This window comes from Aspergillus japonicus (genome assembly GCF_003184785.1).
Source record: "Aspergillus japonicus CBS 114.51 unplaced genomic scaffold BO86scaffold_24, whole genome shotgun sequence".
Classification (NCBI taxonomy): Eukaryota; Fungi; Ascomycota; class Eurotiomycetes; order Eurotiales; family Aspergillaceae; genus Aspergillus; species Aspergillus japonicus.
Genome location: NW_020291661.1, coordinates 256,998 through 279,331, shown reverse-complemented (window position 1 = coordinate 279,331; position 22,334 = coordinate 256,998). Strand labels below are relative to the sequence as shown.

Below are 22,334 nucleotides of genomic sequence, written 5' to 3'. Positions count from 1 at the left end.
GGAGCGGCGCCAGAGCCGAGAAATGTGGCCATTTGCCCTCAGTGACTGGCTATCGGCTGTGACCCTGGGGCGGGATGACCCTACGGAATTACTGCTTTGGGTGCAGTTATGCGGGGACTGTGACCAGTTTATACCCTGTTAAATCAGGTAGACTCAGGTAGATTCAGTTAGATCCAGTTAGCGTCTCCACTTCTACCACGGCCAAGAATACCTCCCAAGGGCCAGGGAGCAACCGGAAAGCCAGCCAGGCACCTCTTGAGGCCAATCCATGATCCGGGCCCACACGCCTTGTTTCACGGGCAAGACACCTTAACAGTCTAGTCTAGCAGTACTTAGTGGTCTAGCAAGTACGAAGTAGGGACTAGTTGATTCCCCTAAGGGAGGAGTCAGTCCCTAAGACTAAGTAAGAGTGGAAGAGTCTCACGCTCTCTCTTGGAGACCAAGGGCAAACCGTCAGAATAACAGTCGACCTGAAGGGCAAATTCACCACCCATCACCACGGACCCTACCTCCGCTTATATCGTCACACCCTGATTACCCCCATTACTACTACTAACTAGTTACATCTAATAATCTAATAATACCGACTCATTCTCTTTCCTCTGTCCTCTGTCACCCTCCCTCCACCTTCCACAACCCCCTCTCTCTCTCAAAAACAACCAACCCTCCCTGCGACGGACCAACACCCCGTCCGTCTCCCTCATCATCTCCTCACCTCCTCCCTCGGATTAACGCAGGCCCTGACGCCAGGGTCCGTTTGTTGCTTTTGAACGGCCGATCAAAGCTGACTCAGTCCTCTCATTCACCTGCACCCATTAATCCGTCACGAGTCGCTTGACCCATCCTCGACCGACCTAATCTCTCATTCCTTTTCCTCAGCGCTGGCGAAAGAGACTTCCCTACGGTCGGCTTTGTTTCTGGACTGGATTGCCAGCCCATTAGGACGTGGTAGCAACCGGAAACCATAGAGGAATCACGAGGAAGTTTAGTCTCGCGATCGGAAAACACCGAACTCCACCTATTGTTGGTTGGATCACCCTTCCTGGCTACTTCGACCCATCGCGCGCAGTTCTGGCATGCTTTAGGGGCGTTGACCTCGGAACCATCGCGTGTCTCATTGTCGGTCAGCATCGTCACTTCTGATTGTCGACTTGATTACGAGCATGCTTGTCGCCCTTCCCGCATCTGTTCGGATTATCTGCTTGGTCTTGTGACGTAGTTAGGCCACCTCTTTCTGCGAGGACGTTGTCCGACCGTCGACGAGATCAAATGGCAGTCTTTGATGGAATCGGGTCTTCGTTACGACCCTGTCTCGCCTTCTGGATAGTGCTGGCGACCATCATCAGCCCTGGAGCTTCTCAGTTCTGTTCTTTCTGGAGTGGTAATTGTGTTGATGCGCTGGCACAAACCGCCGTCTCTTTTCAATTCCCTCCGCTCTTCACCGACAACCTCAACCTTTACTATGGATTCGATGCCAATGCGCGAGGAAAAGGTCAACAGCCCATGACCAAGGTCAGTTATTGGCTCAGCTATGGAGGCAACATCGACAACTCCATCATCATGGGAAACCACACCACCGAAATCGGCTTGCGGGTGGGCAATTTAACCGGCACACCTTCGGGGTCCAACAATGGGTGCGATGGCGTCTGGGGCCCGCAATGCTCCACCGACCTGAAGGCATTATTGACCGAGGCCCTCTACGGCCTCACCAGCAGTGGGGAATACTATACATTTCCACTGCAAACCGTCCTGAGCCAAATGCTTTTGAAGAGACCCCACCTCCCGAGTTGTTTCCCGCAGCTGTTCGACGTTGGTGGCATCCCTACTATGGGTACGTATCGCTGCCGCTCTGTCTGACTGTATCTTATCAACTAATCCCACATGCAGCGTTCGTTCAAGAGACTGGTCCCGACCAGACTGCGACGTTCCAGACCGCCGGGTCGAGCAACAACCCGTGGAGGACATGGTTCCTCGACAACATGACAGCCCATGAGCAAGCTGCGCAGGTCGCAGTTGCCATCATTAGTCGCGCGCCTGCGTACGATGGCCTACTACCCCAACAGAGTGGTGATGTGCAAGTGGAGCTTGTTTGCACTCAGGCCCCTTCTTCCGGGGGCTCCTCATCTGCAAGTAGCGGCTCATGAGACCTCTGCATGTGGTTACTTGGTTCCTTCTCCCCAAGTTCTGATGCCTAGAAACACCAAGGCATACAAACAACATCATGGCCTCTGTGCCCTATCATTTATGACCGCCGCGCACGGTCATCCATTGCGCACAGTGTCCGGTCGCTCCGCAGAGCTGTATTCTTATGGCAATGTCGCGGCAGCTTACACCTGTTCACTCGACAAGCTTGAACTTGCGACCTGGACATTCTATGAAAGGGACACTGGGCGAGATTGGATGTCTACAACATGTGCCGACAGGCAGCTGGTCTCAGATTGGTATCGAGGATTGCGCCTTCGAATACCAGTGAAAGGCTGTCTTTTCCGGGGCTGACCAAAATCAAGCCAGATCCATCGGCGAGCCTCTGCTACGACCGGACCATCACCAAATGTACTTGTGCTGAGTATGATGTGAATAGAGCGGGATGCTTGTCGGACGCTCTAATAGTGAGACCACGTTTGACAGGGCCTCTGTCGGCTAGCCCAGGGAGTAGTCTCGTGTCGGCTTCCATCTTTAGCTGGGTTCTTGTCAAGCCCAAGTCGCGGGCGCTATTGATTCAAAGGCGAACTCTGAGCGGCACACATGATCAATATTAACATGAGTCATTAATATGTCAGATAACTGAGATCAGAACCCGCAACCCTATAACTCCCAAACCTCCCAACACCAAGATCCATATACTGTACATATGTAATCACCTGTCTTGAATCACCTTCACCTTCCCCCCCCTCAACCCCAATCCCATAACCCCCCGGACACCAACCCCTCCCACTCCCCCAAGCACCCCTAAACCCTACAAAGTAGGCCACTCCATCTCAATGCCCTCCAACTCGCCGGGCCCGCGAAAATCCTCCAGGATATCCGCCTGCTCACTGAGCAGCACCCGATCCGTCTGACACCCGACGCGCGCCAGCCCCCGCCAGCGCTGCAAGTCCTCGGGGTTGCGCTTATCCCCCTTGGCCTCGTCGTTCCGCTCCCAGTGACCCTTGGAGAACGCGATCAACGTCGTGATCTTCTGGCGGGGGATGTCGAACACCAGTGAGCAGATGGTGCCCGTCTCCTCGAGCCAGTTGCACTGCCACAGCTCGCCCGGCCGGATGCACTGGTAGCTGGCGGCCTGGTAGTTGCGGCGCCCGGCCATGGGCCCGCCGTGGATGGCGTAGACGATCCGGTCCTCGTTGTAGAACCACATCTCGTAGCGCCATTTCTCGGGGCGGCCGGCGGCGTCCTGCGCCGCGTAGTCGTAGATCAGGTGGCGGTCGCGCAGGTCGGTGGTGAAGTGGGCGGTTGTTTCGGGGGTCGACGGGAGGGCGGGCATTTTGGGGGGAGGTCTGTGTAGCTTGAGAGGTTGGGGTTGGTAGCTTCAGGTAGCTTCAGACGTTTTGTATGTGGTTGGTTGGGTCGGGTTATCTGTTGAGATGTTGTTTTGTGGTTTGTTGGATGGTGGATATGGAGGTGGGAGACTAAGCAGGGGTATGTCTGGATTATTTATATCTACTATTTGCAACCTCGATGCTGTATGGCTTGTACAGTACGATTCTGGAATTGACGAGCGGGAGTGTCGTGGAAGCTTCGATCTTTCCACCCCGGTGCATATGTAATTATAGCCCTTTGTTTTCTCTCTCGCTCGGCTTTTCGTCTCGGGATTCTCGTGTCGGATGATTCGGGAAGGGTGTGATGATGTCATACTCTGGGTTTCCGGCCTGTAGGGCTGGCTGCTGGCTGGCTGGCTGGCTGGCTGGGTGTTATGGGGCCTCCTCAAAGGAGTGGTTGTATACTTAGGTGGTGTACCATTGACGACGTTGTAGTGGGGATGGCGCCGGGGATGGGTTTACTCGGTTGGGGTGAGCGGCAGTTTTCGGCCGGGTTGTGCCTAGGCTTGAGGGTTTGCCTAGGTTCACTCCACTGATACGTTATGTTCGTAAGGTGCATGGTGGATGTTACTGAGTATTTTATGGTTGCTGCTTCGGTGTAGTATTCTATGTCGATGTGTATTTTCAGTTGGGTTGGGCGATTTGTGTTCCATTGCAGTTTGGTGCGGAATCAGAGGTTGAATCTTTAGTAGAGTTGGGATTCGGAGTATTGCATGATTTCAAGTCACTGTCATTCGCTGTCGCATTTGACTATACGATACATATATCCATAGCGTGACTAGGTTCTAATTGTTGCTGGTGATAACGAAGGGCGCCTCAATTCTTAGCCCTCTGCTTCATTACTGCTGAAGCTATGAAGCTACTACGTGAGTAGTGCGCACCCACGTGGTGTTGGTTGCAGGCAGAGAGCCAAGATGGTCCAGGCGCTGCCGCTCGGCGCCTTATGCGGGGCGAATTGCTCACTAAACTTCTACCGTCAACGCCCGTCGATCTTGCCAAGCAAGTAGTCTCATGAGCCAAATTTGCTTTCTCTCTACGGTTGTTTTGTTCCTGCAGACTTGCTGGCCATTTTTGTTCCTTCTGTTGGAGTTGTCAGCCCTTGCGGGTCTCACACCGCACAATGGCTGACATGCTGCAGGATGCTGTTGATTTTTGCTACAGTGGTGTAGGTGGGAGTACTAAATTCTCTGTTTTTGTGGCAAGGCATACTGTATATTAGTATGAGATTCGATGCTGTGCTGATTGCAGCTGCTATCATGGCATGTTTGTACCAGTGTGTATATATGCTACAGCACCGGAAATCGGCAGCGACTGGTCTCGCCCTACGCTCTAACCCGCTTTGCTTGACGATCAAGCACGGGAGTGAGTGTTAGAGACCATATAGCGAAAGCTATACAGTCCATCAATACGCTTGCACTAGCACTGAGTATATTCCTGTGTGGCAAGTAGGAGTTTAGTGGGACCAGTCCACAGACCGGAGTGATCGATCAGAGCACTCGGCGGCGCTTGCGCTGCAGTCATCGAAGGATTCCAGATCGGGCTGGACCTCGTCGAATCTGCGACTACCACTGGCGCTTACCGCTGTAAACCGCTCGGACAAATCCCTACCGGGTACTCTCTCTGCTACACAGTCTGTGGCTATCCAGAGAGCTTAAATATGGGCCTTCCGGTATAGTTCGGGACCAACGAGTCATTGACCAGGCAGGGCGATCAGTGCTCCAATACTGCATGCGTCACTTATGGGACTAGAACTCACTTAGCTCCATGAAAAGTCAATGGACCAGTCCATAGCTGCAACATTTAAAGTTTGCAGTTCCACTGGGGACGGAGACCCGAAGCTCATGAGAGAGGGATCGGGATCGAATCATAAGCGAAGCTGGACCGATGTAGCTGGACACCGTCATGTGTGACGGCATCAGCGTTTCATATCGGATGAGGGCGGGAAATATGATGGGCTTGACAACGGTTGACTGCAGGAGAGCTGCCGGTCGATTTGCTGTGGTGTGTCGAATGGTAAGTGAGCCCTGACCATCTGTGACCATTGAAAAATGCAGGGAGAGCTAATTATACTGCTGCAGAAGCGCCCGAACTGCGGACAAGACTTTTGGGTATAGGCAGACATTTGAGTCGACAGACTCTTTTTTTTTTTTTTTTGACACATAAGAGTATAGAATTTTTCTCCTTCGCTCCTCCCCACTATCGATACTACTTCACACCTAACGACGTTGGATACTTCCTCGGGAGTGGTTGAATAAGCGATTCTGAACCGAAGTGTGTGGTGGTGATTTCATCTCATGATCTTCTCCCCCTCCCCGCTAACTTACCCTGCATGACGTAGCAAACACAGCATAATCGTCATCGTCGGCCCGTCCGAACATTCCGCACTTAAGCAACTATCCCCTCCGACCATCTGAAGATCCACCCTCAGCTTTATTAGACGGATCAGAAGTCCGCTGAAACACGATCGATATCTTCTCGAAGCTCAAGTGACTGTTGCCCGGGGCATCCTTATCGCTGTCTCACCCATTTCAAGACGAACTAGCCTATCAGATTCACCGGAGGATCTATACCACCCGTTTTTATACCTTCACAGCTTTAGACTCCATTCAAAATGGTCGGAAAGGCTATCCCGCTAGGCCTCAGGCTCTGGGAGGTATGTTGCACACTCTATAGTGGGCGATATCAGGATTTCGTGCCAAAGCACTGCAGCAGCGAGACTAACCGCGCGATGCTATGAATATAGTTCCTCTGGACTCTCCTTGTCATGGCCTTGATCGGTAACATGATCGCCGAAGCATTCGCAGGCAACCCTGCCACCGTCAACTATGCCATGTTCGTTTCGGCATTCTCGATGTTCACCCTCTTCTACACTATCCCCGCAACGCTGAACCCCGACTGGGCAGTCCACCCTATCTTCCTGATCGTCATCGATACCCTCAACGCGATCTTCTTCTTAACTGCTGGTATTGCTCTAGCCGCCAAGCTGGAATGCCACAGCTGCAGCAACGACGTACGTAACACTTAACAGAGCCGCAAGGCCTACATAAGGCCACCCCAGAATAACAGGAACTGTGAAACACATGCTAACTCTGCGATGATACAGAGCTACACTCTCAACAATGAGATCACCAACGGTGCGAACAACCGCGGAAAGCGCTGCCGGGAGGCTCAGGCCTCCACCGCATTCCTCTGGTTCGCCTGGGTCGGCTATACCGTCTCCCTGGTCTTCTCGATCATGGGCTCGCGCTCTGCTGGTGTCAACCTCCGTGGCCGCACTGGCCCCGCCCGTGGTGCTCGCCCCAGCATGGCCCAGGTCTAAGCGTGCGTCGAGTATGTCTGTCGAACGGAGTCAACACACTGCTCCGCCAGTGTTTCTCTCGGCAGGCGGCGGAAGGCTTTGGACATACAGACCTCGGGTCATAATGCAAAGGGACAAACAAAAGCTAAAATGAAACGGTAAAAGGGAAATGACTCACGACTCTCAAGGGACAAAAAACGTATGGGACGCAATATGAGCCATGATGCTATGCTCAAGAATGACAGTCAGAGTACTTATCTGATATCTCTCTCTGATGGCCGGGCGCTGGCTGATGAGATCCAAATATTTGACCGTTTGAAATGGTAATTATACTGGGTTTTATTTTTGGTTTATGTTAATGGCTGGAGGCAGGGAAGGAAACGGGGCTATAATTGGTAGGATGGATTGGGTGGAGTTGACAGTCCTTTATCTTCTTTTGATGTTTATCTGTTCTACTATGTGACCGATAGTATGTAATACTTGGATCTAATACTTGATGTTATACCGTGTGACTTTCATTTCGTGGGTAATTGATGCCTGGTTTCCCAGGGCAGTTGGTCAATGCTCTAACTCCCAGCAATAATAAATCTGTAAGCGAAGAGGCTAAAGCAGTCATAGACTCCAGCGAGTCTTAGAAGCCCCATGGTGGTTAACAGATATTATTCTGTACACTATGATTACAACCTGAGTAGTCCCATTGTCCGGCAGTGCTCTTGTACTGTGTTGGTGGATTGGCTGTGAAGCGAAACAAGATCAATATCTCATTTACTCTAGCTAGCAGTTTTCTATACTAGTAACCTTTTATATCACTTATATATAGTAAAATACTATCATTGTGAAAAATCGAGATATAAGCTTACTTCATCCCTGTTGATCTCAAGATAATCCAAGCTTTATTCGAGATAGTGACGAGGACGAATCTCAACAGTGTTGTATAAACAGGACTGTATATCATTAGCAGTCATTGTTACGAGATAGTGTCGAGGGAGCCTTAAGCATTCGGGGTATAGGCTCCCTACTTACTTTCATAAACACATTCGAACCGATTAGCCGAGCATAATACACTATTGTGTTATTATAATATGCTATCTGCTGATATGACTTCTACTGACTGATCCCCAATGGTGAAAGAGTCTCGATTGGGAAGGGAGCTGGCTCCGGGGGTCGATTGATGCATGCATCGGGAACCAAGTCGGCCATCATTCAATAATGCTTCAATAGCAAATTCCCCTGACATTATTGATTTGTCTTCCGATTGAGAGCGTCTACTGTGAATACCTCAAGTAGCCACAACAATGAGGGCAAGCAAGCAACGGCGGGGCACCGGTGCGGCCCGTGCAAGAATTTCTCCAGAGGCGGCGGAATCTCCCTCTTCCTTCCACCTCCTCGTGGCCTTTCTTACCCCGATCTCAGCTCCTCTCTTCTTTCTCCCCCCCCATACCATACCATACCTCCTCCCAACTTAAACCTCTCAATCTAACGAACAATGGCAATCCAGTGAGATTGATCCAAGTCGCTTCTCTTCGGAAAGGCCGCTAACCATGTCCCCCTTAGCTACTTGATCCTCCTGTCGCGGCAAGGCAAAGTGGTTCGTGGCCCACCCAACTTTTGACCTGGCTGGATCGCGGACTAATCGAAACAAATTTCCCACTTCCCAGCGCCTTGCCAAATGGTTCACCACTCTCTCCCCCAAGGAGAAGGCCAAGATCATCAAGGATGTGACCCAGCTGGTCCTGTCGCGTCGCACCCGCATGTGCAATTTCCTCGAATACAAAGGTTTGTCGTCATCGCATCCAAGCTCCCCCCCCCTCCTTTTGTCCCAGCCACACCACCCCGCAGCTCCGGATTCTGACCTGGGGACTTCGTCTCTCTCTTTCTCTTCTCAACAGACACAAAAGTCGTCTACCGTCGCTATGCCTCCCTTTTCTTCATCGCCGGCTGCGCATCCACCGATAACGAGTTGATCACCCTCGAGGTCGTGCACCGCTACGTCGAGCAGATGGACAAGTACTACGGCAATGTTTGCGAACTGGACATTATCTTCAACTTCCAGAAAGCATACTTCATCCTGGACGAGCTGTTGCTAGCAGGCGAGATGCAGGAGAGTAGCAAGAAGAATGTTCTCCGGTGTATCAGTCAACAGGACAGCTTGGAAGACATGGAGGTACGTTGATACTTGTTCTGGTTTTCATCCCTGTCCCCTTTTCCACCGGGCGGGGATGTGAGAAGGAGATGCAGAGCTGGAAGGGGATATACGTATATACCCTTTCAGCTTCATCTCATGAAACCTGCTCTGCAGTCATGATCGTCTTCAATCCGTTGCCCGGACCCGGTGCCCCTTTTCGCTGAGCCATGTCACGACTCGGGTTGCCCATCGCTGTGGCATCCTTCGCCCTCCTATTTCCGCCACACCGGCCTCTCACCTCAGGTCGCCCTTCTCTTATATATGCTAATGCCCCCCCTCAGGTCGAGGAAGATGTGGTTACGAAGATCATGTAGAAGCTTCTCAGGCAGTCAAGCGTTTCCGTGTTTCTCTTGTTTGGGATAAATCATGATTTTCTGGGCCCCGGGGGCCAGCTCTGTTGGCGTTGGACGTACTATAGGCGTTGTGTTCTACTGTCGCGACCTATTTCCTTGTCTTTTCTTTTTCTCATTTTCCCGACTAATTTAATACCACCCCATTGACACTTATGTGCTCGTCTTTCAGGAATCCAAGGAATTGCTCGGCCACCTTTCCCAGGAAGGGTTGATCTGAAAGACCAGAAAGTCGGAAAGTCGGGCAAGTCTGGGTTGGCCAGTCTGGGGCAATCCGTGGTTCAGCCGCAAGACCCGTGAGGAAAGTGCGTGATATCACTGGCCGCACTGCCTCCTCCACGTGACCAGGGCCTTCCCCCTCCGGGGAACAACGCGACACCCCGGCCAGGCGATCCCCCAAGTGCCGTATCATTGCGACACCTCTCATCCCCCATTCCTCCATCTCTTTCGTTATTTCATCTTTTCTCCACGACTATGCCAATTTGGCCCACAATTCCTGCCTGTTAATCGCCAGATTTTCCACTTCACACCCTGCCAGCGTAGCTTGGGTACCATCTGCCAGCTCACTGCCCTTATCGCTGCTTGCGTGACGTCTCAGGAGACCAAGAACCAACCAACAAACGCACTGTGATTCCAAATAGTTGAGGAATTCACCTTATTTCTACTGTCGCAATCGGTAGTCTTCAGCGACATTGATACTCTGTTCTCTCTCTTCTTATCTCATCACCTTTTATCGTGATTCTTATCTACGTCATCCGCTCACCGCATATCTGGCCCCAGATGAAGGTACAACAGTGGTGCCTGCCGTGCCATCCAAAACGCTCTCTACGGAACATTGATCGCTAATCAAGCTTTCTGTCTGAATAGTTCCTTCCTTTGCCCGAGTTTGAGGACGTGACGAGTTCGCTGAATTTCGACACCGCCGACTGTCATATCGTTGGCGGCTGTGACCTATATACCACCAAGGCCGCCCGAGCGGATCGGAAATTGTACAGGAATATTGAGCAATCGTTGGAGTCGCAATATGAATCTGTGCTTCGCCTGTCAGCTTCGTTGTCGCCGCCGAACGCATCCGACGCGGCCGCGTCGCTCAACCTGTCCCGCTCCAGTCCCTTTGGCCCCCTGAGCGACCACTCCAGCCGCCGAACCTTTGCATACTTGATCGCAACTTTGAATGCCAGCCATCCCGACTACGACTTCTCACATGTTTTGCGCCCGTCTGATTTCCACCGCGAGCGCAATCTCAAGAGGGTCATGAACACGATCGACTCCACGTTGTTCAACCTGCGACCGCGCGAAGCCATTGACCTGACACCCCCATCGCCTGTGACCGTCTCCGGATCTTACAACGCGGGTGCATCCGCTACATGGGGGCCGAAAATGTGGGGAGTTATTAATGAGCATATGTCGCTGAAAGAGTGCTCGTTGTATTCCTACTCGCCGGAGGAGGATCCGTCGGACGCCGATGACGGAGCGATCTGGAGTCTCCACTATTTCTTCTTCAACCGGCTTCGCAAGCGGGTCTGCTATCTTTATCTCCGAGCCATCCCGATATTGAGTCATACCCCCAGTGAGGGAGTGGCTACGCCCACGACGAAGCGCACATATGATGACGGATACTTGACCCCCGAACTCAGCTCTAGCAAGCGGGCTCGCTATTGGCTGGGCGAAGGCGTCGAGCTCGACAGTGAAAGTGACGAGGAGGATCTCTCGAAGTCGCATCATGCTGGAGACGAGTACGATCCATATGTGCTCAGCGACGAGGAGTTCCGATCCCGGTCCGGTAGTAAGGGGACCGTTCGGGCGATGAGCGAGGAAATCGCCGACTCGATGGAGGTCTGATTGTCTTCTGCTGATCTTGACCGCACTTTTGCAGCCTTTTGCGCTGCTTCTGATTCTTCTTCAACCTTGATCATGTTCGGCTTGCCGCTCGATTCTCTCCTACTACGTCCGGTCAATCGCGTTGATCTGTGTTTGTGTGTTTCGGCGTTTGTTTAGTCACTGCATTCAACCTGCATTTACATAGGCTAGGGGCGTTATAACTGGCGAAGGAACGGATCTGGCCCCTAATAATTTGCGAACGGCCGTTATGATGATGACAACGATCAGGCACTGCGTGGCCCGGCGCGGCGCGAAGGGCAGGCTCCACGCCGGCATTCCTATGGTCTTAATGTTCAGTTCGTGTATCTAATATAAATTGACTTGCGTTGATGGGGGTTTCAGTTCGAAATGATTGCATTTTCTGGTTTGAATATGAGTAACAAACAGGTATAAAATCTACTTCACCAAGAACTTGTATAGTACATAAAGATAGTGAGGACGGCAGCCCGACCCCAAGTGGTCTGTGCGCGGACAAGCTGTCCGTTCCGAACAGCATTCATCATATCCACTACCATTCTCCTCTTCCCTCCCTTCAATAACCTACACCGACTCCTCTCCCCGATCCATCCTGTGCCCCATCATGGCTGACGACGAGGAGCGCATCAAAGCTGAAAAGCTGGCGGCCGCCAAGAAACGGGTATGTTATGTGCTCCTGTCCTACGAGATCATCCCCGATGGCCTTTACCTCCGCGGAGGATTGTGGCCCCCGTCCAACCGCGCCCGCGATTCATGTCCAGACCAACCCCCCCTCCCCCAAACGACTAGTCTACGACAAATTGATTCTGTGGGATGACTTGTACATGTACTAATTTTGTTGGGTTGGGTTGGGAATAGGTCGCTCAGCTCCAGAAGCAGAAGAAGAAAGCCAACAAGAAAGCTGCGGGCAGCACCGATTCTCCGAAGGCGGCGGCGCCCGAGACTCCTCCCCCTCCTGCTGCTGAACCCTCACCGGTTGATGATGCGGTATCAACGCCGGTATTAGCTTCGGATACTCCGGCGGGGGCGGAGGGAGCTGATGATACCGCCGTCACCGCCGCCGCTATACCTGCTGAGACTGAGGCTGCGCCTGAACCGGAACCAGAACCAGTCGCCGCAGAAACGCCACCTGCGACCGGGGAACCAGAGGAGCCTACCACTACGACCGAAGAACCGAAGGAACCTACACCGGCGGCGGAGGAGACAAAAGCGGCGGAAACAGCAGAACCCGAAGATGGAGTAGCAGCAGCAGCAGCAGCAGCAGCAGCACCGCAGCTCGAAGAACCACAACCGCTTGCCGCAGCAGAATTCCCACAAGCATCCCCCAGCACCGAACCGATGCCCGACGCGCCCCTCACGATGTCGCCGGATAGCGAAGACGTGCCGCCCTCCGTGCCCGGGACGACCCGACTCGACGCCCCGCCGACTCGTCCCGCCGGCCACGGCCGCCAGCCTTCGTTGTCGATTCAGTCGAAGATGCGGTCGTCATCGTTCCGGAAGGGCTCGGTGTCGCAGGGGTCGCTGTCGCCGTCGCCGTCCGCGCCCGTGGGAGGAGGAGGAGGAGGCATGCTCAAGTCGCCTTCGTTGCCGCCGTTGAGTGCGGACGGCGAGGCGGTACAGGAGGTGTACCGGAAGCAGTCGGCGCGGATTGAGGAGCTGGAGCGGGAGAATAAACGGCTGGAGAAGGAGCGCGAGGAGGCGACGGGCCGGTGGAAGAAGTCGGAGGATCAGCTGGAGGATCTGCGGGAGACGAGTGTGGATGCTGAGGAGTTGAAGGAGAAGTTGGGCAGGGCGGAGGAGAAGATTGCGGAGATTGAGGAGTTGGTGAGTTATTTTTCTTTTCGTATCCTGGGAAAGGGTTGTCAGATTGGGATTGGAGCCCATTGACTAATTGCGTGGGGTTTTGTGTCTACTTAGAGAGCGGAGATTGCTTCGCTACAGAGACAGAACTCGCACCTGCAAACGCGAACGCACCGCAATAACGCCAGTGTGTCTGCGCCGGGACAGTCCGAGTCGCCGCCGGCGGATCTGCTGAAACAGCTCGAGTCCAAGGCCGCGACGATCGAGGCCATGGAGCTGGAGATCTCAAATCTGCGCGCGCAGCTCTCGTCGCAGTCGACCTCGAGCAGCGCGCATGAGGCCCAGATCGCAGCGTTGGAGGAGAAGCTCTCGACCGGCGAGACCGCGCTGGAGAAGTCTCAGCGCGAGCTGGCGGATACCAAGGCGGCGTTGACTCGTGCCTCGGAGAAGGCGGTCAAAGAGGGCGTCGACAAGACTTCCAGCGAGACTCTGATCAAGAGCCTCCAGCGGGAGGTGAAAGAGCTGAAGCAGGAAAAGGCCGACGCGGAGAAGAAGATCGAGACCCTGGAGAAGAAGCTCGAAGCCATGGGCAACCTGCACCGCGAATCCGAATCCCGTCACCAAGCACGACTGCGCGAGAGCGAGAAGGTGGAGAAGGAGGCCGCGGTCCTGCGCAAGCGACTCGCGACCGTGGAGAACGAGAACCTCCGCCTGAAGGAGGAGCAGGAGACCCTTCGCAAGCGCGAGGCCGGCGGAGCGGATGACGATGCTCTCGACGAACTCGAGGACGAGGAACGCTCTCGCCTGCAGCGGCGGATCCGAGATCTGGAAGGGGAGGTCTTCGATCTCCGCCGCGGCGTATGGCAGGAGAAGCGCGAGGAGCTCGCCGGCGGAGCCGACTACCACCCCTCCTTCAGCGGGGACCCCGACTCCGCGACTGCGGCGGCGGCGAACACCTTTGACGACGTCGACTTGATCGGCGGATCATCGGCCGACCACGCTCGCCGCCGCAGCATGGCCCACAGCAAATCCCACGGGCAGCACTCATCCTTCTCGACTGTGCTTAGCAGTGGGATCGCCGCGTTCACGGGCGGGAACACTTTCTACGGCAACCGAGGCCGCGCCTCGTCGAACCAGCAGCCCGCTGGGACACGCGGTAGCTTGGAGCTTCTGTCGGAAGAGAACCTGGATGACGAATTCGATGAGGCGGAGTTCGCGCGTGCCCAGGCAGAAGAGGAGGCTCGCAAGCGGGTGGAATGGGTGCGCGAGATCAAGAGGAAGCTCCGGGACTGGCATGGTTGGCGGTTGGACCTGGTGGACAGTCGGGCTGGGGCGGAGGGCGCCGGCGTCGGGATGGGCGAGATTTTCGAGATTTAAAGACGTCTGTCTATGTGCAGATACGTGCCGACTATTCATTATACCATTATGTTACCTTTGTTCATCGGCTTGCCACATTATAAGGAAGAGGGGGGAGTGCCTATGAGGTACAAACTGGAAGTATTGAGTGTACTATACGTAATGTAAAGTGCAGCGAGTCTGTAAACATTTGGGAGTAACCCTTTCCAGTAAGTTTAATTTTGGCCGTGTTATCGATAAGCGCGGCGGCGGTGCTCCACGCAGGAGTGCGGAGTTGCACCGCGCAATTCGGCCTACTTGGCCTTTCTTCCACCATCAATCCCCATTTCATCGTTTCGTCCCTCCTTTTCCCCCCCCCCCCCTCTTCCCGTTTTTTATAACCGCCATCTGACCTGGAGAGCGAAGGGCTTGGTCTTATTGTCGCTCTCTTTTTATTCTTTGTGTGTCTGCCAATTTAATGCCTTGACCCGGTAACGTTCGCCCTTGTTTGTCCATTGACGGGTGTGTCTGCCTCCGACACGGAAGCTTTTCGTGATGAATGGGTTCGCCGATCACGGCCTCAATGAGGATGCGTTCAGCGAGAAGTCTCAGCTGCAGGGCGGCTTGAAGACGTTTGATGCTTTTCGTGAGTGTTTTATTCCTGACGAATCTTGCTCTACAAACCAGATATCTGTGGAGCTAGCTAGCTAGCTAGCCAGCAACCCCATGCGCCAACCCCCCCCCCCCCCCCCCCTCCTCCCCCGATCAAACCAACCATCCACACAGACCTCCAACTAACTCAGTATGCCCTCTCTCCAGCCAAAACCAAAACCTCATACACGGCCCCCTCCCGCCGCGGCGGCCAATGGACGGTCCTGATCCTCCTGATCTGCACAGTGTTCTCGGTGACCGAACTCCGGACCTGGCTCCGGGGCACGGAAACCCAGCAATTCAGCGTGGAGAAGGGGGTCTCGCACGACCTGCAGCTGAACCTGGACCTGGTCGTGCGCATGCCCTGCGACACGCTGCACGTCAACATCCAAGACGCCTCGGGCGACCGCATCCTGGCGGGCGAGCTGCTGCAGCGCGAGCGCACCAGCTGGCAGCTGTGGACGGACAAGCGCAACCGCGCGGCGTCGCACGAGTACCAGACGCTGAGCCAGGAGGCGCCCGACCGGCTGGCGGCGCAGGAGGCCGACGCGCACGTCCACCACGTGCTGGGCGAGGTGCGCCGCAACGCCCGGCGGAAATTCCCCAAGGGCCCGCGCCTGCGGAGGGGCGACAGCGTCGACTCGTGCCGCATCTTCGGCAGTCTGGAGGGGAACAAGGTCCAGGGCGACTTCCATATCACGGCCCGCGGCCACGGGTATCATGATGCGCAGGGCGGGCATTTGGATCATAATGGTGCGTTTTTATTTTTATTTTTTCCTCTCAGAGCAGAGCATCCGCCCTGCATCCCCCCCCCCATCCAGACCCTGACAACAAGGCGCAGTCTTCAACTTCACCCACATGATCACCGAACTCTCCTTCGGCCCGCACTACCCGACCCTCCTCAACCCGCTCGACAAGACCATCGCCGCCACCGAGCACCACTACTACAAGTACCAGTACTTCCTCTCCGTCGTGCCCACCATCTACTCCAAGGGCACCGCCGCGCTCCAGGAGATCTACACCAACCCGCAGCACGCCCGCGCCAATAGAAATCTCGTCATCACCAACCAGTACGCCGCCACCAGCTCCGCCGATGTGCTCCCGGAAAGCCCCTACTTCATCCCCGGCATCTTCTTCAAGTACAACATCGAGCCCATCCTGCTCCTGGTCAGCGAGGAGCGCTCCAGCTTTTTGGCGCTGCTCATGCGCCTCGTCAACACCGTCTCCGGCGTCATGGTCACCGGCGGCTGGCTGTATCAGATGGCCGGCTGGGCGGGCCAGCTGCTTCGCCGGCGGCGGCGGGAGAAGTCCGAGGGGATGCTGAATGGGCGGCATTTCGCGGAGGATTAAAGCCCGGGGTCCACATTGGAGCGCTGCGTTGGTTCTTAAGCATGAAAGCATCAAGATACAAAGAAACTCGGGATACAATACATATTGAAATATGCTTTAAAAATGCTACTTATCTTGCTACCATTCATCATCCATTATCTTTGTCAGAGTTGCGATTCGTCGGTTAGATCGGACTAACTGCATCAACTCCCAGAGCGTATGTCTGTGAAATGTAGCATTAAGTCCATCATCGCCCGCGAAAATGCACAATATGCATGATAGCCAGACCCAAACAGCAGCATATACAAATTATTCTACATACATGTATACGAGGATCACGTGCTCGAAGTAGTATACGGAAGCACCAGTCACAAGGTGGTCATATAAGGGTAATGTAGTAGCAACTGTCTGAATCATACCGTCTCACTCCAGTCACACCTTCCGAACACTGCAGGAGGTAAACCGCAAGACAAAACCACGGGTGTACAATTCCGGGTATCGAACCTCGAGACTGTCTTCGAGATTAAGATAAATAAATATACAGGTTGGGGGAGGGGGGGGGGGAGGGAGCGTTTAGCTGTCCAATCAAAGTCTTCATCCCACCCAACAAAACACCCCAGAGTCATCCAGACAATAAGAAAAAGAGTGACATATGAAAAGTGTAAGGGAAACAGAAAGAAAATGCTGACATGTGCATGCAAAGATTTTGACAACAGAAGAATAAGAGGGGCCCTCAAGGTCATGACAAATACCACACAAACGAGAAACAAACATGCTTGAAAGAGAACTTTGCAACAAATCTGAAAGGTCATGGTGGAAAAGCATGCACATGCTCGATTAAGGGTATAAGGTAAAAAAACTCTTGGTCCGTTCGCTTCCTCTTCTCTTGGGCGGGCCTCGAAGAAAGTTTCAAAATCTCAATCATGACGAACGGGGACACGCAGAACCTCTTATGTGTCGAAGCCCGTTTTTATGCAACCTTGGTAATCAAACAATTATTATTACAGATATGCAAAGAAGTGAGGCAGAAAGGGGAAGAAAAAGGGTCTAGATGGAGTTGCCTGCATCACTTGGTCCTCTATAATCCGAGTTAGTCGCCATCCTGCGAGATGTTCGGTGTTTCACAGTGGAAGATTCGCTTACCAGACTGGTCACAGCCGCCGCTGTTGCGAGATCAGGCTTGCCACTGATACTTCTAGCCGCAACACGGGGCAGAGCGGATCCAGGAGTGCCCGTACTAATGCTCGTATTTCGCTTGGCGGGCGTCGACGGCGGGAGCCCGCTCACAGTCGAGTGACGCTTCCCAGCGGGCTTGACCGGGGAGGTGCCCGAGGCGTCTCGAGTGCGGGCGAGAGTTCCGCCTTTCAAGCCGGCCACAGGTGGCTCTGGAAGAGGACGTCCCAAGGACGGGTTGGACGAGATCACCCGTTTGGCTGGCGAGTTGTTTGTCAAAGTATATTGCCTTGGACGCGAAGCCAGCTTGATACCAGTGATAAACTCGTGACGAAGCGCATCTTGGGGACTCATCCGACGGGCGGGATCCCACCGAAGGCAGCGGGATATGAAGTCGAGGAAGGCTTCATCGTCACACTTCAGAACCTGCCGGAGCTCCTTGGAGCTGGGACGACGCCTTCGGCCCTTCGAAGAAACCGTAAGCCTCGGTTTGCCCAACGAGTCGAAGAACAACTTCTTGCGAGTACTCTTCTCGATCAAATGCTTCTCCGGAGGTCCGAACACCTCCATTATGCAGGCAAGCTGTTCCTGCTCATTTTCGCCCGGGAAGATAGGGTAGCCAGTAAACAGCTCGGCAAGAATGCACCCTACACTCCACATGTCAATGGGCATACCGTACGACATGCCGAGGATGACTTCGGGAGAACGGTAGAATCGACTCTGGATATATGTATATACTTTCTCATTCTCGAAGCAACTGGAGCCGAAATCAATGACCCGAATGTCAGAGCTCAATGGGTGACACAGCAAGATGTTCTCCGGCTTCAGATCACAATGAATGACCTTCTTCGCCTGCAATAGCACCAACGTGTTCAGCATTTGTTTAGTGAAGCGGCGGATGAGCTTGAGGGAGAAGCCCTTGAAATCGTGAGCCTTGATGAATTCGTACAGATTCATTCCCAACAACTCGGTGGAGATGCAAAGATGGCCACGGAAGTAAAAGCTTTGAGTAAAGTTGACCACGTTATGCCGACGCTGAGGGTCCCACTCTTTCAGTTTCTGAAGAAGGTTGACTTCGATCAAGGCTTGCTGGTGGAATCGCTTCTTGTTGCGGATTATCTTGACTGCAACAAGACCTCCTGTTTTGTGGTCAATGCATCGCACTACCTGACCAAAGCTTCCTTTACCGAGAACATCGATCACTTCATAGCGGTATGCCAGATGATCCCCAATGACGATATTGTAGTCACCGCGGTCGTCGTCGTAGCCGAAATTGGCTTGGACGGAGAGATCACCAACGTGTTTCTTGGCATTCTGAGTGCCACAGAAAAAGATATCTTTAAAGTCGATAATCTCTCCTCGCTCGAAGATATTTAGGTTTGCAATTCTTAAGGCCTGCGCTGGGCTTACACGCTCCTTGGGACTAGCCTTGCGACGTAGATCATCCAGATTCTTGGCAGCCGTCTCAAAGTCTTTGCGTTTACTGCCAAGTTTGCGCATCTCTTCGTCAGCAACACGAACATCGGGGTCAACATTGGGATCGCTGGTAGGTGGGGGAGCTGGAGTAGAAGCCACGCTGGATTTAGCCGAACTGATGATCCTATGAACCGGCGAAAAGATCGAGCTTGCAGTCCGATGCTGAGGAACGGGAGGATCACTGTCATTGGAGTCATTGGAAGGGCTCGGTTCCAAGGCAAGACTCTGCTCACTGCTGAAGCTAGGCTTCCTCAGTGTCTGGCCAGAAGCTTTCGAGACAGATGCTTGCCGTCGGGACTTGAGATAGCTTGGTTTAAGCGTGGGGCTGGAAGTCTTGATACTAGTGAGGTTGTTCCAGGTCGAGGAAGTTGGAATCTTCGGGGGTGGCATTGGGTCATGTTTGACGGGATCGCTGCTGGCTTCACCCCCTGTCTGAGTCTTAGAGCTGCTTCGCTTCCGCGTCATTGTGATCTTGTTGCGAAGGGATGAGCTCGATATACTGTTGTTCTCCGGGTCGGAGGGCGTTGAGAGCTGGCTGATCGTCTCAGCGTTCGATGAGAAAGCAGAAGACTGTGTTTGAGGTCGAGGACCAGCCATTTTGTACGATTGAATCGCTTTGGGCGAATAGTCGTCACTGACTTTCTGCTTCAAGCCTGTATGTTCGCTGTTGCTTTTCGGTAGGCTATATGCAACATAAGGCGACATCGTCCTTGCATTAGTCGGCGTGTTGTCAAACCCTGCAAGAGCACTGGAACCGCTGACAGTTCGCAAGGCTGAGGCGGTTGATGAAGTACTCAGCGCGAAGTGTGACGTGCTGCTTCTCGCTTGTGTAACTGCCAAAAGATCATCATCTTCGACCGTCGAGAAAAAGTTAGCCTTGGAGGCAGTCAGGGGAGTACTCGGTGTCTTGGATGCGATCTGAGCGGATGGTGTGTGTACGGTCAAATCATCGTCACGATCTCGCAATGCCTCGATCTTGGTTGTCATGGGTGTGCCAAGGGGAAGCAGATTCAAAGGTGGTAGTTTGAGAGGTTGAAGATTCCTTTTCCCAAGAAGCGCGGAGGTTCTAGGCTTGGCTTCAGGAGTCTTCATCGCGCGTCCTTCTCTTGTCTTGGGGGCGTCATCCTCCGTTGAAATCGTCGCGGTCAGGTTGTTATCCGGTTCTGACTCAAATTTAGGTTTAGAACCTGTTTCCATGTTTAAGCTTGGCTTGCGCGGAGTGACATAATTCGGCGGCTCAAAATCACCCTTAGGGGATTCATAGGCTTTGGGAATCGCAGGGACAGGTGGGACCTCCTCATCAGGCGGGTTCGGTTCGGAGCGGGTCTTAGGAGTAGGTAATCGGGATGTTGACGAGCTGTGAGATAGGCGGTTTTGCAGTGAGCCAGCTGAATTTCTTACGGAGTTGTAGGTTGTGGTTGATGAGAGCGACAGGCCGGAACTGTACGACTTGCGATTCGGGTCAGGGGTGGTTCGGTTTGAGGACGGAGTGACACTCTTTCGAGGTATATGCGATGGCGATTGCGCGGTCGAGCGAGGTCGGACAGGCATGGGCTCTGTTTGGGTCGGAGGTGTAAAGGGCGTAGGGTGCGCCGAAGGAGCTGTTGACATACGTTTAGCCCGACGCGCATCGGTAGGGCTTATGGTTCGGGCTCCAAGACCATGTACATGTGGTGGCATGACCGAGACTCTTTTGCAGGACGAGGCTGGAGTATTAGGAGCGGCTGCCGCGTTTTTAACTGGTGTTCGAACTGCATTAGTCGATGATGACCGAGAATATTCTGCTGGGCCAGACGCTGTCAAGTATTTATCGTCGGGCTCTCGCAACGGTGGCTGAAGCGACTTGGCCTTGATACTCCGCGCGTTGCTGGAAAGCTTCGTACCTTCGGTTCGACTTAGATCGAATTGCTGCGTGCGGGGACGGAGATAGCTGGTCTGCTCTGTACGAGTGGTATCCGCGCTCGCTTTCCTCGCAGACAGGCTTTGTCGCCTCCCAGTTACGATTGATGGCAAGGAGGCCGGGCCTATGGACTTTCTCGGGGCACGCGATGCTGTACCATTCGGACCCGCTTGTTGAGCAAGGCTTTGGCGACGATTACGACCTGTCGTAGTAGATGTCGCTGATGGACGAGACGACACCGATTCGCTAGACGAATTAACGACGCTTTTCCGCCGGATAGAATTGCTCCTGGATCGTGTACCCTCCCCATTGGTACTGCCATTTGCCCAACCTGGCTCATACCCCGAACCAGTAGTTCCGGGCACGGGGAAATACTTCAACTGCGATTCCCCAACGATACTATTCTGCATGTCGTCGAAGTTGACCGAGGGAAGGAAGTCGGTACTTTGGGAGGGCATCTGATTGTAGTCTGGCTTCGCTAAATTTCCGACACTGGTAGATCGTAGGCTAATGCGGGAATTGTTGCTCTGCGTGGAGTCATTTGTGGAATCGATTGAGGAGTTTCCGGAGTGGAAGAACGAGCCGGATGTATTGCTACACGTTATTCAAATTAGTATCGACATGCGTGATCAGAGATCTTGAAGCTGAGGGCAAAAGGTTTCACAATTAAAGTCAAAATAGCGGGAAGGTGGGGTGGGGAGGCAACTGAGAGCTTGAGGCGATAATACCTTGTTCGTGAAGGATCCTGTGGTCGTGGGCCTTGCGGCGCTTTCTGATCGCGAATAGACAGCCTCCTCCGGTTCATTACACTTGTGCGGGTTGCGGCAATGGATTTGGACGAGTGGGACGAGGCTTCGGAAAGGAAAGAGGTCGAAGAGTGCTTTTGCAACCGTCTGCGCGTGGGTCCTTCTGTTCAAGCGAGTGACAATGGGTTAGCCGTGGTCAACAGAGAACCACCTGCAAGCGATAATGACGATTGCAATCTTGATCAAGCATTTTTACCTTCTGGACATGAGCCGTCATTTCTAGACGGGCTCGACGATCTCGATTGAACTTTGCGCAAGTGCCCCTTTCCTGGAGTGTCTTGAAAAGATGGATTTTCGGGCATCATCCTCGAACTGCGACCGGGAGAGCTCCGGACGACAGGTAGGTAGATCAACCGGAGGCGAGAGGTTGGGGAAGCGAATTAGCGGGGGGGGATGCAAGGGCAAGCCCAATCGCAATGGCATTCAGGAGTAGAAGGCGAATGTTATTATTTTTTTTTTCGGTGTCCAAACCAAGCAGAACCCTGATCAACACCGTCGCGCGACCCATCAACGGTTGCTACCGGTCCATTGCGGGGGTCAAGAACAGCGGTGTCTGCTGCGGGCTGGGCGACGAAGGAATCTGGTACGTAGTCGATTAGATCGAGTCAAAACCGCAGATGAAAGCTCTGTCTGTGAAA

The 22,334-nt window shown here is 53.6% G+C and overlaps 8 protein-coding genes across 8 annotated transcripts; 6 read left to right on the top strand and 2 right to left on the bottom strand.

Annotated features, from left to right (window-relative positions):
- The first annotated feature begins 795 nt into the window (after positions 1-795).
- Positions 796-2,278, top strand: BO86DRAFT_93409 (uncharacterized protein). Its single transcript, XM_025677815.1, has 2 exons — positions 796-1,831; positions 1,888-2,278. Exons 1-2 carry the CDS (start codon positions 1,270-1,272, stop codon positions 2,142-2,144), a joined length of 819 nt encoding a protein of 272 aa, XP_025527704.1. The 5' UTR covers positions 796-1,269; the 3' UTR covers positions 2,145-2,278.
- A 650-nt stretch (positions 2,279-2,928) lies between these two features.
- On the bottom strand, positions 2,929-3,701 carry BO86DRAFT_93406 (uncharacterized protein). Its single transcript, XM_025677814.1, has one exon. The coding sequence runs from the start codon at positions 3,479-3,481 to the stop codon at positions 2,957-2,959; it is 525 nt and encodes a 174-aa protein (XP_025527703.1). The 5' UTR covers positions 3,482-3,701; the 3' UTR covers positions 2,929-2,956.
- Positions 3,702-5,729: 2,028 nt separating this feature from the next.
- On the top strand, positions 5,730-7,150 carry BO86DRAFT_389299 (MARVEL domain-containing protein). Its single transcript, XM_025672095.1, has 3 exons — positions 5,730-6,189; positions 6,280-6,546; positions 6,640-7,150. Exons 1-3 carry the CDS (start codon positions 6,148-6,150, stop codon positions 6,853-6,855), a joined length of 525 nt encoding a protein of 174 aa, XP_025527702.1. The 5' UTR covers positions 5,730-6,147; the 3' UTR covers positions 6,856-7,150.
- Positions 7,151-8,235: 1,085 nt separating this feature from the next.
- Positions 8,236-9,422, top strand: BO86DRAFT_389298 (AP-1 complex subunit sigma). The gene is made up of 4 exons (XM_025672094.1): positions 8,236-8,331; positions 8,389-8,422; positions 8,493-8,610; positions 8,724-9,422. Exons 1-4 carry the CDS (start codon positions 8,321-8,323, stop codon positions 9,005-9,007), a joined length of 447 nt encoding a protein of 148 aa, XP_025527701.1. The 5' UTR covers positions 8,236-8,320; the 3' UTR covers positions 9,008-9,422.
- A 558-nt stretch (positions 9,423-9,980) lies between these two features.
- On the top strand, positions 9,981-11,662 carry BO86DRAFT_93338 (RNA polymerase III-inhibiting protein MAF1). Its single transcript, XM_025677813.1, has 3 exons — positions 9,981-10,155; positions 10,237-10,439; positions 10,518-11,662. Exons 1-3 carry the CDS (start codon positions 10,150-10,152, stop codon positions 11,209-11,211), a joined length of 903 nt encoding a protein of 300 aa, XP_025527700.1. The 5' UTR covers positions 9,981-10,149; the 3' UTR covers positions 11,212-11,662.
- A 104-nt stretch (positions 11,663-11,766) lies between these two features.
- On the top strand, positions 11,767-14,435 carry BO86DRAFT_362402 (uncharacterized protein). The gene is made up of 3 exons (XM_025669916.1): positions 11,767-11,887; positions 12,085-13,050; positions 13,144-14,435. Exons 1-3 carry the CDS (start codon positions 11,831-11,833, stop codon positions 14,401-14,403), a joined length of 2,283 nt encoding a protein of 760 aa, XP_025527699.1. The 5' UTR covers positions 11,767-11,830; the 3' UTR covers positions 14,404-14,435.
- Positions 14,436-14,713: 278 nt separating this feature from the next.
- Positions 14,714-16,446, top strand: BO86DRAFT_389295 (endoplasmic reticulum-Golgi intermediate compartment family protein). Its single transcript, XM_025672093.1, has 3 exons — positions 14,714-15,007; positions 15,181-15,765; positions 15,854-16,446. Exons 1-3 carry the CDS (start codon positions 14,917-14,919, stop codon positions 16,360-16,362), a joined length of 1,185 nt encoding a protein of 394 aa, XP_025527698.1. The 5' UTR covers positions 14,714-14,916; the 3' UTR covers positions 16,363-16,446.
- An 834-nt stretch (positions 16,447-17,280) lies between these two features.
- On the bottom strand, positions 17,281-22,216 carry BO86DRAFT_93300 (putative protein kinase). Its single transcript, XM_025677812.1, has 4 exons — positions 21,893-22,216; positions 21,619-21,799; positions 17,485-21,484; positions 17,281-17,419 (listed from the first exon to the last, which is right to left on the bottom strand). The coding sequence occupies exons 1-4, from the start codon at positions 21,999-22,001 to the stop codon at positions 17,408-17,410; spliced, it is 4,302 nt and encodes a 1,433-aa protein (XP_025527697.1). The 5' UTR covers positions 22,002-22,216; the 3' UTR covers positions 17,281-17,407.
- Between the last annotated feature and the right edge of the window lie 118 nt (positions 22,217-22,334).

Coding starts and splice junctions, on each gene's coding strand:
- BO86DRAFT_93338 (XM_025677813.1), top strand. Junction 10,440..10,517: donor TCGTTGTCGCCGCCGAACGC/ATCCGACGCGGC, acceptor CAGCCGCCGAAC/CTTTGCATACTTGATCGCAA.
- BO86DRAFT_93409 (XM_025677815.1), top strand. CDS start 1,270: ATGGCAGTCTTTGATGGAATCGGGTCTTCGTTACGACCCTGTCTCGCC. Junction 1,832..1,887: donor TGGTGGCATCCCTACTATGG/GTACGTATCGCT, acceptor TCCCACATGCAG/CGTTCGTTCAAGAGACTGGT.
- BO86DRAFT_389298 (XM_025672094.1), top strand. Junction 8,423..8,492: donor TGTCGCGGCAAGGCAAAGTG/GTTCGTGGCCCA, acceptor CCCACTTCCCAG/CGCCTTGCCAAATGGTTCAC. Junction 8,611..8,723: donor CAATTTCCTCGAATACAAAG/GTTTGTCGTCAT, acceptor TCTTCTCAACAG/ACACAAAAGTCGTCTACCGT.
- BO86DRAFT_389295 (XM_025672093.1), top strand. CDS start 14,917: ATGAATGGGTTCGCCGATCACGGCCTCAATGAGGATGCGTTCAGCGAG. Junction 15,008..15,180: donor GAAGACGTTTGATGCTTTTC/GTGAGTGTTTTA, acceptor CCCTCTCTCCAG/CCAAAACCAAAACCTCATAC. Junction 15,766..15,853: donor CGGGCATTTGGATCATAATG/GTGCGTTTTTAT, acceptor AACAAGGCGCAG/TCTTCAACTTCACCCACATG.
- BO86DRAFT_93406 (XM_025677814.1), bottom strand. CDS start 3,481: ATGCCCGCCCTCCCGTCGACCCCCGAAACAACCGCCCACTTCACCACC.
- BO86DRAFT_93300 (XM_025677812.1), bottom strand. CDS start 22,001: ATGATGCCCGAAAATCCATCTTTTCAAGACACTCCAGGAAAGGGGCAC. Junction 21,800..21,892: donor TGACGGCTCATGTCCAGAAG/GTAAAAATGCTT, acceptor TCGCTTGAACAG/AAGGACCCACGCGCAGACGG. Junction 21,485..21,618: donor CAGGATCCTTCACGAACAAG/GTATTATCGCCT, acceptor AATAACGTGTAG/CAATACATCCGGCTCGTTCT.
- BO86DRAFT_389299 (XM_025672095.1), top strand. CDS start 6,148: ATGGTCGGAAAGGCTATCCCGCTAGGCCTCAGGCTCTGGGAG. Junction 6,190..6,279: donor TAGGCCTCAGGCTCTGGGAG/GTATGTTGCACA, acceptor CTATGAATATAG/TTCCTCTGGACTCTCCTTGT. Junction 6,547..6,639: donor GCCACAGCTGCAGCAACGAC/GTACGTAACACT, acceptor GCGATGATACAG/AGCTACACTCTCAACAATGA.
- BO86DRAFT_362402 (XM_025669916.1), top strand. CDS start 11,831: ATGGCTGACGACGAGGAGCGCATCAAAGCTGAAAAGCTGGCGGCCGCC. Junction 11,888..12,084: donor TGGCGGCCGCCAAGAAACGG/GTATGTTATGTG, acceptor GGTTGGGAATAG/GTCGCTCAGCTCCAGAAGCA. Junction 13,051..13,143: donor TTGCGGAGATTGAGGAGTTG/GTGAGTTATTTT, acceptor GTGTCTACTTAG/AGAGCGGAGATTGCTTCGCT.